Source organism: Haliotis rubra, unplaced genomic scaffold, assembly GCF_003918875.1.
Source record: "Haliotis rubra isolate DU_JTF1 unplaced genomic scaffold, ASM391887v1 Scf936, whole genome shotgun sequence".
In the NCBI taxonomy this organism is placed as follows: Eukaryota; Metazoa; Mollusca; class Gastropoda; order Lepetellida; family Haliotidae; genus Haliotis; species Haliotis rubra.
The window spans coordinates 342,933-359,422 of record NW_025767675.1 but is presented as its reverse complement, the minus strand read 5'-3'; the positions used below and the strand labels follow the sequence as shown (position 1 = coordinate 359,422).

At 37.6% G+C, this 16,490-nt stretch overlaps 1 protein-coding gene across 6 annotated transcripts in view; it reads right to left on the bottom strand.

Moving 5' to 3' along the window:
• Positions 1 to 2,498: 2,498 nt before the first annotated feature.
• Positions 2,499 to 16,490, bottom strand: part of LOC124264670 (cell wall protein DAN4-like) — a 184,114-nt gene continuing 170,122 nt past the window's right edge. For 2 of the 6 annotated variants that reach the window (XM_046699410.1, XM_046699422.1), the window contains 3 exons: positions 6,731 to 6,850; positions 4,867 to 4,948; positions 2,499 to 2,826 (listed from right to left, as the gene is read on the bottom strand). In XM_046699410.1, coding sequence (XP_046555366.1) covers positions 2,619 to 2,826; positions 4,867 to 4,948; positions 6,731 to 6,850 — 410 coding nt within the window. In that variant the 3' untranslated portion in view covers positions 2,499 to 2,618. Of the gene's footprint in view, positions 2,827 to 4,866; positions 4,949 to 6,730; positions 6,857 to 7,228; positions 7,385 to 16,490 lie in introns of all 6 variants that reach the window. The other 4 variants (XM_046699424.1, XM_046699425.1, XM_046699416.1 and 1 more) reach the window with 4 other exon arrangements.

The following is a 16,490-nucleotide window of genomic DNA, read 5'->3' as shown; positions in this document are numbered from 1 at the left end:
TGTACTAAGCTGCGCAACAGGGCGGAACCCAGTCAACAGGAAACGAGACTGTTGTGTATTCAATGTTTTTACTTGCTTGTTTGTGTGCGTCTCTCTCTATCCCCCCCCTCTCTCTCTCTGTCTCTCTGCAGACAGTCCAGTGACCAACAGCATGAGCATCGATCTACGCAGTTGGGATGCTCTTTACAATGAGATCCTTATACATTTTTGCAACTTATAATGTTTATTGTATATTACATGTCTTTCGGGAAATAAAATGCTGTTTAAATCAGATGCTTATACATAAGTTCAGTAAACTAAATTCTTATCGATCATTACAAACAAGCAATATTTACAGCCACAGTCAACTTAAGTCATTTTAGTATAAGCTAAATCAGTGGTATTTTCAAACACGTTTCACATGTTGGCAAAATAGGCACAAGAAACAAACGTCTCCTGGTGATCTTTGTTACCACCAGGAATCGATTGCTTCGTGTGCCTGTTTTGCCAGCATGTGAAACTTGTTATGAAATAACACTGATATCGCTACGACATAACTCGTAGTGAGAACCTGGGTCAGACATTGATACTACGAGTATACTCGTGGTGGCAGTCAACGTGTTAATTATGTTATTTATCCACCCCTGTTACAGAGCATTGACCAGACAATGTAGTTTTAATATTGTTTCTATGTTCAAAATTCTCAGCATGTCCAGCTTCGTTTAAGCATAAAACACTACTTGAATCACAAATAACCAAACTTTTGAACAAATTAACTCTTTGACGTGATCTGTGTATTCATTACTTCCACAGAATTTCTGCATTAAAATAGAACATTTCGTCCTCGTCAACAGTGACAATCCTGTTTCATGTCAAAGTAACCGAACCTTTCAGCATGATACATGTTTCAATAAGACATATTTGAAATTAGCGACTTGAGCGACTACTTGTTGTTAAAACGGTTCCTTAAGATGAATGAGTAACTAAGCGTATGGATGGTGGAAAAGGATGAGTCATTGGACTATGAATAATTTATTTTCAAAGAATTGTAAAACAAAATAATGGCTTTACGGCTTAGATGACTAATTCATAAAGAAGCAGACAAACTAAATGTATTCGCATTTATCAAGCATGGTGACTGATCAGGTGATAAATGAAACTTTAACAGGAAGGTAAGGACTAATTGTGAATACAGCCAAGCATAAAGTGTAATATGAAACATATTTTCAACGTTTATAGAAATACTGTACAAAGAAACGTTTAGATATTAGACTTCATAAGCACCTATTCGCTTTTTTAAAGAACGTTCATTGATTTCAAAGTGGATATACAGGTACATAATGATTTATATAGTATGACCAGAAATTATTGAGAATTTTAGGAATATGTTTCATTGGATTTCTAGTATAAACGACTTTGACCAGCTATCAAGGGCATGGTTTCATTCAAGAGAGACAACTCCGTTAATCCTTTTTCATTAGTTTGTGAAGAGTTATCCCCCTTTGTTTACTTGCTAGCAGACGACATTTTCAATGATCCTCAGTATGGATGATTATGAGAAGAGGAAGTTGATTTTAGAGTATTGAAACAAGGACATCAGATCAGCTAAAGTGATTTCAAGTAGAACAGGCATCCCTTTGTCCACTGTTTATCGTGTTTGAAAAATATTGCAAATGGATATGGCATTGAGCACCTGGGAGGCGCAGGTAGGCCCAGAAAATTGACTGTTGGTGACAGGATGCGGCTTGGTATTCTTGTTTCTAAAAACAAACAAAGGAGTTTAGAAAACTTAAGGCTTGATATGACTGATAGAGGAACTGTGGCTGTCTGTAAGGAGACAATTAGAACTGAGCTGCATGCAATGGGTTGGCAGAAAAGTCGAGGAATTCCATCACTGATCATGAAACCTGAACAAAAGGAGCGAAGGTTGAACTGGTGCTTACAGCATAGAAATTATAACTGGGACAATGTGATTTTCTCAGATGAAAGTTCTGTGTGGCTGTTTCCTAATACACTGAAATTCTGGACCAAACAAACTGAAAAACCTTTGTATCAGCGCCCAAAGTACAGTCCGAAATTTAGCGTGTGGGCTGGCATATCTGTGTTAGGGACAAGCCCCTCTGTGTATTTGAAGGGAATATGAACAGTGAGCGGTACACAGATATTCTCGAGGGACATTTATTTCCATCTGCTCACGTGTTCCATGGAAATTTTTGCATTTTCCAGAAGGACAACGACCCAAAACATCGTTCAAAGCATTCACAGGCCTGGTGTCGGACCCAAAATATGACCTTAATCCAATAGAAAATGTTTGGGGACTTATGAAGGAAAGTGTCAATGAGAAAAATCTGACAAATATTGCTGAAATGAGAAGAGGTGGTCCGATATTGGGACAGCATGGACCACGACTTTCTAACTTCTTTGATCAGTAGTATGCCCCGCCGCATTGAAGCCTGCATTGCTGCCCATGGTGTCTTGACAAAATACTAACTGTTCTCCTGTCTTTGAATCTGGAGTTATGTTCTGCTAGTATTCACATATAATACGTGAGTAATGAGTGAAAGTTTTTTTAAAATTTACAAATTTATAATTTCATGTTGTACTGTATGATTGAATCTACTACTGAGTAGAACTAACGTCTAGGTGTTGACATATGGATCATCTCCACTAACAGAGTTAGCATAGAAATGCCCTTCACTGCTGGTTATGTGGCCGTAATTATGTTCGTCACCAGCGACGCCTGTGTTGCGTTGTATACCATCGTAGACATTTGGTTCATCATGGCCAACAGACGTTCCAGTATTCGATGAAGTGTCATGCTTCTTCCTGAATGGCTTCACCACCATGCTGCAGTGATACACATTTGACAATGTAGACAATTGATATGTTCAACAGCTGAACGTACAACAAAATACCATAGTGGTGTTTGTAAAGCAACTTTTAGTGCATTTTAAAATTTTCCTTTTTCTTCTAGTTTTACTGTAACTTTTCCTAAATCTTAGTTTACAAACTTTCATCCATTCACAATGAATAACGAATTTATAGGCTACACAACAATCAATTATAACTTTCATTTTTCCAAATAAGGTATCTTGTTTTTGGATAGAAAAACACCTGTTTTAAATATAGGCAATTATCCTAATTAAAATACTGAAACTGGTAATTTCAATGATGTTTTCGTTTTTGAAATGTTAAATGCTTGCTCTAGCAAATTATAAAGGTTAATTCTTGGAAAGAGTTTAGAATTTCATTTCAGACAAAAGTAATTGGAAAAAATACAGGGTGGTGCTTATTTTATGCACAGATGTATACATTTACTCAGTCTCTCTCTTCATTACAAGGTGACTCGGACTGTCCAAGACAGGGCAAGCTCTTTACCAAACGTGGAACTACAACGATCGCGAACGTTCTGCTGACTTTCAAACCCGCACCACTTTGTTAGTGCTGACGGTATATTTTTAAGGTGTTCCAACCTGCTCCGGCCAGACACATATCACCTGTCCCGACACCATATTTGTTATTCGTTTAAAGTTACACCATTCCATGGTCTCGTGTTGTATCTCGTGATGGGAGAATTACCGTAAACTACCCATCGGCGATTCACCCTTTAACTGTTATCCTCGCATTTGTCAGACATCCCAATAGTCAGATAAGTTTAAAACAACAAACCATCTAGTTGAGTGCACAGCTAATCCCCTGCCTGTTACCTCTTAATGAAATAGGACTGGCCCATAAAATAAATAACAGAGCATAACTTCATTGAACTCAGGCCGATATCATTGGCATATGAGGTACAACTGAGTAAATATTGTGGCGGAATAGTAGTTAGCCAGAAGATTTTACAATTTGCATAATATATTTACAGAATTTACTGAGATGAATTTTCATAACATATATCCTTTTACATGTAAAGAGCGATTTAAATTTTAACATATTTGGTCTGATTATAAAGGAAGCTAGTATATACATTGATCTTTCTTTTCTAAAATATTTGCATTTAAGAATATAATGAAACTCATCACCCACTACACTCATACAACATAATTTACATTTTCTTTCATTTATTGGTATGGTGTTCCATAGAATTTCAAAAGAGAATGGAATTTTCCACCTCTGAGCCTCTGAGTATGAAGATTACATAAAATAGAATATAAGATTGAAGATAACTAAGATGAATTGATTGTAAACAATTTAGACCAAAACGTTAACATATGAGTTTTAACATCAACAGAAAGTGGGACTCTGCCTAATTCACAATACAGCATATGTAGCGAGGTACATTTCTTCACAGGTAATAATCTTCTCATAAAACATATATGTACATTTTCAATTTCAATATTGGTTTCACAATTGAATCAAAGAGATATAGTTGTCATGGTATCGATAAGTATTACCTTAGACTTTTGCGTAAAACAAAATACATGACTTTAGTAACTTACTGACAGAGATTTGATTAAGATCATTTGAAAGAACATTTTCTATCAAAAATAATCCAAGATATTTATACACCATAACAGTTTTCCGTAGGTTCAACTAACTGGTTGAAATATCCAATTGGGACATTCCCATTTATATATGGGTGTTGCCCTAATTAATACCTTGTCCAGTGTCTGACAATTGGGATGTCTAACTATGGGACGTCTAACTAATGGGAGTGAACCCTTTAACTAATACTTGAAGAGTCTTTTAGATTCTGTTACTTCCAGTTATTATGTTCTATGTCCCTTGATTAATTACCAAGCAGTGATAGCATCAATACTATCACGAAATAACCGCAATTCTCAATAATGGGTTTGTCATACTTTTGCTGTTTAAAAGATACGTTATATCCTTATAACAGTGGCACTGTGTTTGATATGTGCATCAAAGACAATATGAAGTACTTACAAGTATATGACGAGGACTACAATGATGAGCACCAGAATACCACACACCACTGCCAAGGCTGTCACAATATCCTCACTGTTTCCTGAAACATATGTGTATTGCAATACGTTCAGAAAATACGTGCAGTCTTGAGAAAGTTGAGGACGTCAGCTTTCGTATGTTTCAGTTCACTGTTCCAGTATAAAATTAAGCGTCATGATTTGGGAGAATCCTGATTGTGGCCATCGGATGTTGGCTTTCATTATCCGTGCAAAGAATATTAGTGGTATAGCCTGTTCTGTTACTGGGAAACACCCTAGGGACTTCCTCAAAGAATGACCATAACTACACGTACTTTAACACGGTCGCAGCCATCACTTTTATTAGCAAGGGACATCACTCTGTTATTGACATACCACTACTAGGATACCCTACATAGCCCACTCATTTACTCCATTAGTATTATTGTATTATAGCATTTAATATTGAGGTGGTTTTCACATTATATTCATAAGAGGCGATGTACGGGATCGGATGGTCAGCCTCGCTGACTTGGTTAACACATGTCACCGTATGGCATTTGCATAGATCGATGCTCATTCTGTTTACGAATATATTGTCAGGTCCAGACTCGATTATTCATAGACCACCGCTATTTAGCCGGAGTATTGCTTAGTGGGTTAAACAACAAACAAACAAACCTGACATTCAGAGATTATCATATCTACCACTGTTTAATTTGAATAATACTTGTTTATTTTATTTGGCACATCCTCCGACGCCATCGCCAGCGGTTGAAAGGAAGGTGTCAATCCTGCCGGGTACTATACATGTACCAGGGTTAGTGTAAGTATAACTTGTTATTGTTGTTATGTTGTTATATTGTACTGACAAAAAAAGGTGAAACTTTAGAATACTTTGATAAACATGTATAGTTTTAAATATAATGTGTGATAATTTAGTTTTTTTTTCTGTCCACCATTGATGCTTCTGACATGACTTTAAATTTTCACAAACTCACTTCCAGTTACATATATATTGCAATGATCGAACACGTGCAGCTCGTTCAATTATTATTTACATTAATAATGATAAAAGTCCTGAAAAAGAACACTCGAATGTACAATACTGCAAGCTGATGGTTGCTCCAATTTAATCTATTCTAGACTTGCGCTGGAAGGCAACGTTTACGAATGTGATTAAAATAAGATTCCTACTACTAGGTGCTTGTTTGTGTTCGCGCCTATAAGATAAAGACTGGATGTATACTCCCCATCAAAAGTTTAGACTCACTACTAGTGAAAATGTAGCCATTTACTTCAGTCAACTGATCTAAACTAGATTTTGTTAAATATTCTATACAGTTTAAGGGTACTGTTTACACATGAATTGATGTATTGTAATACAAATTCGTAACGTTGAAAAGTTTATTGTCATGAATTCAATAAATGATGAAACTCAGTGAAAATTGAAATTCTTAACAAAACTTTACACCAAAACGCAGCTGTTCACATAAACGATATTTGCACATACATTTCAGCAAGTTGATGTATGATCCTCGTGCAATTCATCTGCATAAGGTTTAGAGTTGGTTCCCCCAAGTTATAATTAGTGGAGAAATTCATCTTCGATGTAACCATGTATATACATAACATATAGTGAGTGTTTTAAGTGAGTCTAAACTTTTGATGGGTAGTATATTACTAGGTAACAACAGTTTACTGTCATTCAGTTATAGTGGTTTGTACTAAAACTCTTCTGGCCAGATGTAGTTCTCACTATATCGACATGAAACTACTAAACTGCATAGAGTGTGTGTAGTTACAAGCGATAGACCAATATTGTGTGTACACACCGTGAATAATACGTAATTGCGTATACTTACTTGTGTCTGTTGTTGAAACTGCTGTTGATACCATCGTTGACTTGGAAGTCAACTGGGTTGCTATATTCCCTGTCGAACGAGTAGTTTGTCCACGCGTAGATGTAACGGTCGTAAAGGACGCTGCAACTTGAGAATTTTTTATCAGATGTAGTTCCAAGGAAGGTAGATAAATCATGTATATGGTAGCTTTGTTTCTTTCCATTTATGTATTATCTTTTCGAGGACATTTTTAAATGTGTTAAATGAACTGGTGCATCCCTGCATGAAAAGGAGTAGATACATTATTTAGGCTACTTTAAATGCATTGATGATGCTCCGCAGTGAAAACATGCTCAAATAGCTGTCGACCACACAAGTTAATGAACCATGACCTTCAGAGATGTTCACACTCACACAGGCAAAAACACTACAAATGCATGTATGCGGGCAAATATCTCTGTAAGCAGCTGAAAACGTTTGAAGCATGGCGAGGTCCATACAACGCCACTATACACTCACCAATAGATGTAGAATGTGTCGCTGTTTCAGTTCTTGGTGTATCCGAAGTACTTGGACCAGATGCACTCTGTGAACGTGGCTGCTGCTGTGTTGACGTAGGTGTGGTTGATGTATCCAGTATTTCTCCGCTGATCGTTATGTTCATTTGACTTGAATCTATGAACAAGTTATTTTTACAACAGTCTCTAAGTCCAAGTTATGTGTTAACCGTTAAGAGATACGATTTCTGCAAGTGGTGGGAAATCAGCAGAGCCACGAAAGGCCATATGTAATTCAGTTAAGGAGGATTAGGACGCAAAATACATTACTGTGAATACAGTACGCTAAATATGATTTTGGCATCAGTGTATTAATTGATTGCTACCTGAAACATGTATCCATAGATTTGATCCATTCTGATCATGGTTGTCGTAGACTATAACTATTTCGGCAGCTGGTCCCGGTAATACCCTGTTGTACTGGTTCACGTTCACGTTTGTCAAGAGTTGTCTCCCGTCACCTGAGATGTTAAGCATCCCTGACCTCATCCGCTCCTCTACCAATGTTACTTCTATACTCTGCCCGTTGATCCTAACAACACAGCTGCTGTTCACACCGACACTGTCAGGGAAGCCGGGAGAATGGAGGTACACCGACCCGTTTACTGTTGTTGTGACTGGACTACACATGTTCATACTACCTGAAACACAAGGCATATGACAAGTAGGAGAAGGTTTGTATTGGGTTTCAAATTTGAGACATATGTTATGGGTCACATAAGAGAAGAGAGAACTGCTCACACGCATGTTCGATTTTGCTTTGGCTTCATGTTGATCAAGGTTGAAATGAAGGGAACTAGCAGCTCAAATTCAAGAACCAACGCTCATAAGTTACTGTCAATGTTATTGATATGTATTGTTACCAGGATAAGGATGTTCTGTCCTACTGGCAACACTAAGGTCAAAATCTAAATTACAGTTGGCATGAAATTCAACGATAGTCGAAGTAAAAACAAAATTATTTAAAATTCGCATATGAATTAGTAGTTGACAGCTTCCTGCGGTCGGTGTTTACTATATATATATATTGCTGATGGCAAAGTTTTGGGTTTTTGTTTGTTTGTTTGTTTTGTTGTTCTTCTTTTCATATTTCATGGTACATGGAAACATGTATTGATAAGTTTCATAATAATACAATGGTATATGTATACATGTATATATATGACTTGACTTGGCTGAAAATGTACAGTTGGCAGGATAATGTAATAAATGTAAAGTTGACCAATATTGAAAACACAATCGCTCAGTTCCCGTTCATAGATAAACATATCTTGACATGTCATAGTGACGGACTATTTCATGTTATAAATATTCTTACTTTGGTCTGAAACCATTTACGCTGCATCTATAGATGTACTGTTTGACTACTGAAATGATTTCATTAATAGGATTATTGTTCTTTCCTTTCATTCCCAATATAACGACTTTATTTGTAAATTCCAGTTGTAACTGTACTGAGTTCAACCATGATTCTATTTCTTTCCATAATTTAAAAACAGATTCACATTCCCACAACATATGGTTGATAGTTTCTCTTTCTGTTTCACAAAATGGACATATTGGTGAACCTGTGTATCCAATTTTATAAAGTAATAGCCTTGTTGGGAGAATATTGTGAATAATTCTATAGTGCATCCATTTCAAGTCTATGCTTCGCGTACATTTATTTGCAATAACGTTAAGACATTTCCAGTCATTTTCAGTAAAATCATTCTGTAGAACTCATTTTAAAAAGCTTGGAAACCGAACAAATTTTGAAATCAAGAGGGAGGTGTATAGTTTTATACTCCCAATTTTGGTGTCAGTTTTTGAAACATTAAAAGGATAGATGGGTTCGCATAATTTCTTTTTAAATTTCTTTATATTCAGTGTTCGAGCATATGTTATAATGGCTTTTTTCATCGATTCATACGGTTAAAACATTATATTTTATTGAAAACGTATTAAGAGGGAATTATTGCATTTTGTATAAAGTAACTATCCATTAGAAAAAATAGAGTCCTGATATTACATTGACTGGTGTAAAGAAACGTCCATTTGAGGTCATGACCGCTTATTCTTTTTATCCATTTTAGTTTTTGTGAAGATATACTGACCAGCATTGAAAATACACCAGTTCATATTTTCATCAAGATGAATTTCTGCATGACAATTGCCAATGAATAAGACTAACATGAAGTCAGAGGGTATGTCCAGTTGAAAAAATGTTTTGGAAACGAGTTTCTGTTCACAATATGAATCTTAACTCCAAAACGCAACAACATGCATCCACGTCCTGGAATTATGCTGACTGTGACCTTAAAAGCAGGTGTATGAGAAACTATTCTCATTGCTTTACTAACGATTGTGAAACGAGGACAGAGATGCCAGGGATAACACCTCAGGAAAGAGAATGTGCACTAGGCATGATTCAGGCTGGCACCAGCAGCAGGGATATTGCTCGACGACTTGGATGTAGCTACTCCACCATCGTTAGGCTTCATAGCAGACAGACAGCACCCGTGACCTTCCACGACCTTGGCAGCAACGTGTCACGACGCCCCGTCAAAATCGCCATATTGTCCATGACCATGTCCGTGATCGAACACTGCCGGCTTCCAGGGCTGCTGCACTAGTTCAAGGTCGATGTGGGGTCACCGGGCAACGCCGTGGACACGCCGCCGAGCTCCATGCCCGACGTTATTACATTGGACCAATTCTGACTGACAGACACCGTAATGAGCGTATACAATGTGCTAAAAGACATGTTCCATGGAGGTTACAACGTTTGCATCGACGTAATGCTCACGCCCGATTATGTGTTTGGCGTAGACGTGGTGAACGTTATGCTGATGAGTGTGTGGTTCAGACAGACCTTTTGGGGGTGGGAGTGTCATGGTCTGGGATGGACTAAGTTACAATCACAGAACTGCCTTCATGTGTGTCAAGGGAGAGTTAATGCCCTTTATTACCGTGACCAGATTTTTAAGAATTAGGTCGTGACGTTCTTCAATCACCACCAAGATGTCCATACTTTTCAATAGGACAACGCACGGGCATACACAGCTAGTCTATTCATGCAGTATCTGGCCCAGCAACACATCCTGGTAATTCATTGGCCAGCACTGTCCCCATATTCATCCTCTATTGTGCACTTGTGAGACGAAATTGGTCAACGTCTTTCTCGGCGACAACAGATGCGAAACATCCGGGAACTTGAGGCTGCACTTCTGAAGGAGTTGAATGCCATCCCCAGAACACTATTCTCACGCTTGTTGACTCAATGAGGAGACGTTGCACTGCATGTGTTAATGCAAACAGCGGTCACACGCAATATGGACTTTTCGATTTGACCCCACATGTGTTTGATCCTTTCAGGCTGTGAAACAATTAAATGGATTAGCGTTTTCTCTGTGCTGTTGTTTTTGTCAGTCGTCCATCTGTTATCATCCACTAAAAAACTACCAATTGCTTACGTGTGCTTTAGTAATCTCAACTTGTGTAAGTGGTGCGTTTTCAATGCTAGTGAATATATATGTTTTCTAATATTTGGACTTTTTATACCCCCTTGTTCTGGGTCATCATTAAATCTCTCTTAATCTTATCAGGTTTGTTTTTCCAGATGAAATTAAAACACTTATTTTGCAGTCTTTCACTGACAATTTTTTCAGGATTTAGTAGAGATGAGAATAAATGGTTCAGCTTAGTTAATAGAAGTGCTTTAAGAACAGTATTTCTTCCATACGCGGCTAAGGTACGAGCTAATCAAATGTTTATTTGCCTTTCAATCTAAGATAGTTTTTCGTTTATTTCAACCATATTATCAACATCAATATCGAAATGTATTCCCAAAAGCATGAAGTCTGTTTGTGACTAGTCGATATTCCATTCTTTACACATCTTATATCGGAATCTCTTTTTGGAACCAATTATTAGTTTAGTTTTATCTACGTTGACTTTCAATCCTGAAAAACGGGCAAATAGTTCTAAAGTATTCAACACTGCATATAAGCTTTTCTCCGATCCATCTAATGTAAGAGTTGTTGTATCATCTGCGAACTGTGACAGGAGATATGTTATATTTCCAGGTTTAATCCCCTTTATATTTTTGTTATTTCCTATCATGATACCCAGCATTTCTACACACAGCAGAAAGATGTACGGCGCTAACTGGTCCCCCTGGCGGCATCCACCAGCTATTTCAACAGGAGTTGACGCAAATCCATTTACCAAGACTCTCGATTCAATATTGTTATAAAATGTTTCTATCCAATGTGAGATACTGGGTCCAAAATAAAACAAAACTTTAATACCTTGTTGAGGTAGTGTCTATCTTTTCAAAATCAGCGAGAAGAAGTAGGCCAGGTATATGGCAGGTTTCGGTGTTTTCCATTAGGACATATATAAGGCTAGTTACCTCACCAATATATCTTCCCGTGACAAAACCCTTTTGGTCTTCATTAATAATACTAGGTAATACCTTTTTAATTCTGTTTGCAATTGCTGCTGCGCGAACTGTGTATGAGGTATTTAGTAGGGAGATAAGGCGCCAGTTTTTCAATCATTTCTTAGGTGTATTAGTTTTAGGCATGCATGTTAACAATCCCTGTTTTGCGAGATCGATAACTTTCCATTTTTATACCCATAGTTTAATGAATTAAGAACAAATTCGCCTAAATCTTTCCAAAAGAACTTAAGAAATTCTGAAGTAAAACCACCCGATCCTGTTCGTCGCCTCTTATGAAAACGTAACACATGTTATAATTTGGATTACACCTTCACAGTAAAAAACAGATTCTAGTACTTTTGTTAGGTTGAGTCCCATCCCAGATTCGAGCCCACACTCTCTGAGTCAAGCTCTTAATCGGCAGCACACAAAGTCAGCCCACTCAGCCAGCGCGGCTTCCAAAACTTGTAGTCTAGAGCACGGACTGTGTGTACCCCTCTGACAAGTGTAAATAGGCACGGCTCCATCAACTGACAGTTTTGAATACACAATGCCATTTCAAAAGTGGTCAAATGGTACGCATGCACTAGAATCTGAGTGTACTTCACTGAGAAAGTGCAAACCTAAATGTAGCATGTCTTACTTTTGACACATGGTATTCTGTATTCATTATTACGACAAGCATGTGTTGCTTATAGAGCAATGGTATTCGGTGTCAAAAATCGAAAGACGTCTACCGGAGGTAATAGCTAGATGAATTTTTGGAAAGCTCTGAATCTCTAGTTGAAAGTGTCAGGCAACATGTTATTTTGGGTTGTTTCCATGGTAACCACACGATTTTAGAAAGACCGCTTCTGCTATATATAAATGGCTAAGTCATCACAATTTACCTATATTTAATAGCTCTGAATGTTTCTGATACCACCAGCATAGCGTCTTTAATACATGTAACACGTCAAGGACACAGGTCAAGGTCACAACAGTTGAATTGTAGCCGTTCTTGCTCAAGCGTCAAGATAATTGTAATCTTGCATTTTGCGTAACTGATGCGTGCATTATGCGTACAGGACCATGCATTTCGTATCGTAAGAAACGATAGAATGAACTTTCTGAAAAATGTAAATTATAGAAAGCATGCCCTTGAAAGGCGTCTCAATGGTTACTATAATTTATGTATTTTTTTGTTGCATTTTCCTTCACCAAATCTCCATCCATAAGAAGTAGGAGGTGCCAAATCTAACTCGGCTGTGACACCATGCAAAGGTCGATATTCATAGAAGGTCAATAATATTCAAGCCTGATAGCGTCCTGTAATTATCAGTATATTGTGAGCTGAGCTGACAATAACATGGGTGCTGTGTATGAAGTTAGATGACATGCACGTCGAGATGAAATGTGTAAGAATGACAAATACCTAACATTGACAATCAAAGCCTGGATAGAAAACGCAGTATACCATGGTCCGCAATAGTGTAAAGAGCTAGTGACCATAAGTTACGGAACACAATGCATAAATGCCTACTGGGTTTAAATATGGACTCATACATGTAGGTAAAATGAATCATGGACTGACATTATTAAGATCATTCCTTGTTGATGTCAGTTTGATGTAGTACTAAGTATGGGTTAAATCAGGAGGACCTGGTGTCTAATCGCTGAAATGGTTTTCGACCTCGACGTAAGTTATGCGAGATCCACGTTAAGTATGTTCCTTGAGTCTTTCACACGTGCTTCTTGTTCTTTGGCATCTCGACTTATGAAATGCATGTGCATATTCCAAGACAACGAAATAATCTACCTGAGACCAGCTCGAGCATATATATGCTTCACCGTGACAAGTACTAACATCGCCTTCATCGACCCGGTTTGTTTCCATATTTTCGTCTCACACATGCGCATAATCCAGACAATAACATGACACGTACCAAATCAACCAAATATTTCATAAATGGGGCAATTATTAGTAAATAAATATTTCTGGTTACCTTCATACAGATTTATTCATGCCGACGAAGATATTGTTCGTAAGCCCATAGGCGACACACGTTTTTCGCTAAAAGATTGCACTTGATGGGGGAAGAAATACCGTCATTCCTACGTTGTGTCTTACTGACAGTCAGGTCATGTCCCGTCAACGACCAAAGTTTCCCTTGATACAGTAGTTCTTTACTTCAGCACTGAGCAGCATCGGTAAAACTGCAGATGCTATCCGGTTGTGCATCCAGCATCTACACATTGGTTTATGACGTTCATGGTAAATGTTTACAATAATATGTCTATAATGGACTCAGTGGCTGATATTAAAGAAATCAGTGTTTATACGTAGATCTACTACAGGTTTGTCCAATGAATACCTTTGATACAGGTATACTATAGTAAAGTCTCACCTTTGATACAGTTGTACTTTACTTCAGCAGCAGCATCGGTAATATTACAGTTGTTGATGGATGAATAAAAGAAAAATAACTGCATGGCTTCACGACATGACTGTTTCCCATTACAGTTGACAACCAGGCCAGACTGGCTGCTGTCGAGTTTCTTACTACACGACTTTGCAGATTTCAGACGACATGTCGCTGCATCTCCATCTCCATACGCCTCGTGCAAGACATGTATCCATTCACCGGCAGAACACTGAAGCTGTACTGTAAAGACTTTTGTCAAATCCTCTACACATCTTTTTCCAGTCCTGACACCTTTGAATATATTGAAACTCGTTCAGTCAAACAAACTTGACAAAATATACTTGAATATATTGTTCCAATTGACGGTAAAACCATATTTGTTTTGAAATAAACGAAATAAACGTTTTGAAGCAAAGATGTAGCGTCATCTTTAAAACATGAAATTCGGTGTGACTCAAATAAGACATAATAATGTTTTAATTTATTGTATGAAACAGTGCATGTACAGTATCTTTCAGTTCACAAAACTAGTGCGTATATATGTTGATAGGTAAACATTGCTTACACGCTGCAGAAATGTGTAATGTTGTCTTAAATGTGATCAACTATCAGTGTGTATTTGTACACAGTCTGAGTCTAAGTCGGATTTGGACTTTGTTATAAGAGGTGTCTCAAAGGTATGTATCATACCACAGTTAATGTTTAAAATGGCTTGTGAGCTTTAAAATCCAGTGGCATGAAAGGCTTTTGACATTTGCGCGTCAGTCACAACAAATCACACGTACATTATGCGATATAAAATCATACGGCAACCGGAATTATGATGAAATAATCACATTACACATACTGAAATACAGAATCCAAAGACACGTTTGTCTGTACCATTACTCACAATATACAGCCAAGAAGAAATGTAGACAGATCACAAACACCCTTTCAACATGCATGGCTGTTAGATCTCAGTCATCAGAAGTTCAGTGCGTGCTTTCTGTACATCCATGGATACAGAGCATGTCGTCTCTGTTCAGGCATGCCGTTAAACCGTTGGATTCCTATTCAATATGTAGCAGTTTGCCTCGTTGTAATTCACACACATCCGCCATCGAATACACAGGAAATGTAAACAACCTTTTGTAAATTCATGACTAGACTGCTTGTATATAATCACACTGTATTGTATATAATCACAAACCCAAAGACGTTACTGTTGTAACCAGCACGATGAAATGAAGAACCGACTAACGTCACGAGGTCGCTATGTGTTATTGATAGTAAATGCACGAGTAAACGTCCCTCGAGGACGACCAGGTCTCAGGTATGAACAGGGAAGCAAAATGAGTGTGTTGTGACTATAAAAATAGAGCATGCTGTGAGCTGTGCGGGTCAATCTTGCCCCCACACACAACGTCACAATCGATTATGTTTGTTTGCTTCGTGATTCAACTAGTTTTTCGTTTGGATTTGGACAATAGTGGGGTCGGTGGTGGTGATGGGGCGTGATCTGCTTACGACAGTTAAGTGGGTTTTCTTTAATCATAAGTATATTTCTGTATTGCAAGTGATGCAGACAATCTTCCAACTGCAATTGAAGCTTTGTTAAAAGAGAGAGTTATCTTCCTTCAAGTGTATCATAAATACCACTCGATCATATATACAGTGCTATTGAATTATGCGGACATTCGCCAAAGGGGAAAGCTGGCAGTCTATTTAAGAAGGGGATATAGAGAAACAATAGTAGTGTTGCGTCAAACACCCGTAACTTTGTTAGCTTATGAAATAAAAATAGGAATATTAAGAAACAAAAGAAGTAAGGTTTCTAAGATAAACTGCCATGGTCAGAATGAGATACATAGTTTCGAGAACAGACAAACGGTGTGTCTACTTCTACTGTAGTGTTCAGAGAGTGCAGATGTGCCGTTAATATTAAAGACTCGGACACTTGTTTTGTGTTATTTTATTTTGTCTGTACCGATCACACGCATCAAGAACTGTATTTACACTGTTTTATCATCCGGTTTACGCCTGAAATGAAGGACATGATATTATATTTGGATAATTTCTTTTGTTTTTTTTCTATAAAGGCAGTAATGCATGAGTTACATGTCAGTAAAGTAATCGATTAGGTTTCTCTTCGCACTTGGACTATATATAAATATAGACATGAGCTATACAGAACATCAACGTTTTCAGGTGAAATATGCTCGATCGAAGACGTTTACACTTGAAATACTGTTTAAGATTATACTTCTTAGAGCTTAGAAAGGCATCTTCACTGACAGATCTTCCATTTTCAATGCAATATTTGCACAGTCGTTCAGTGTATGGGATCGTCAGCATTTTGGGGGTTTCGCAGTCGTAAAATGTGAATTTGAACGTACTGGCCACTGCATGCT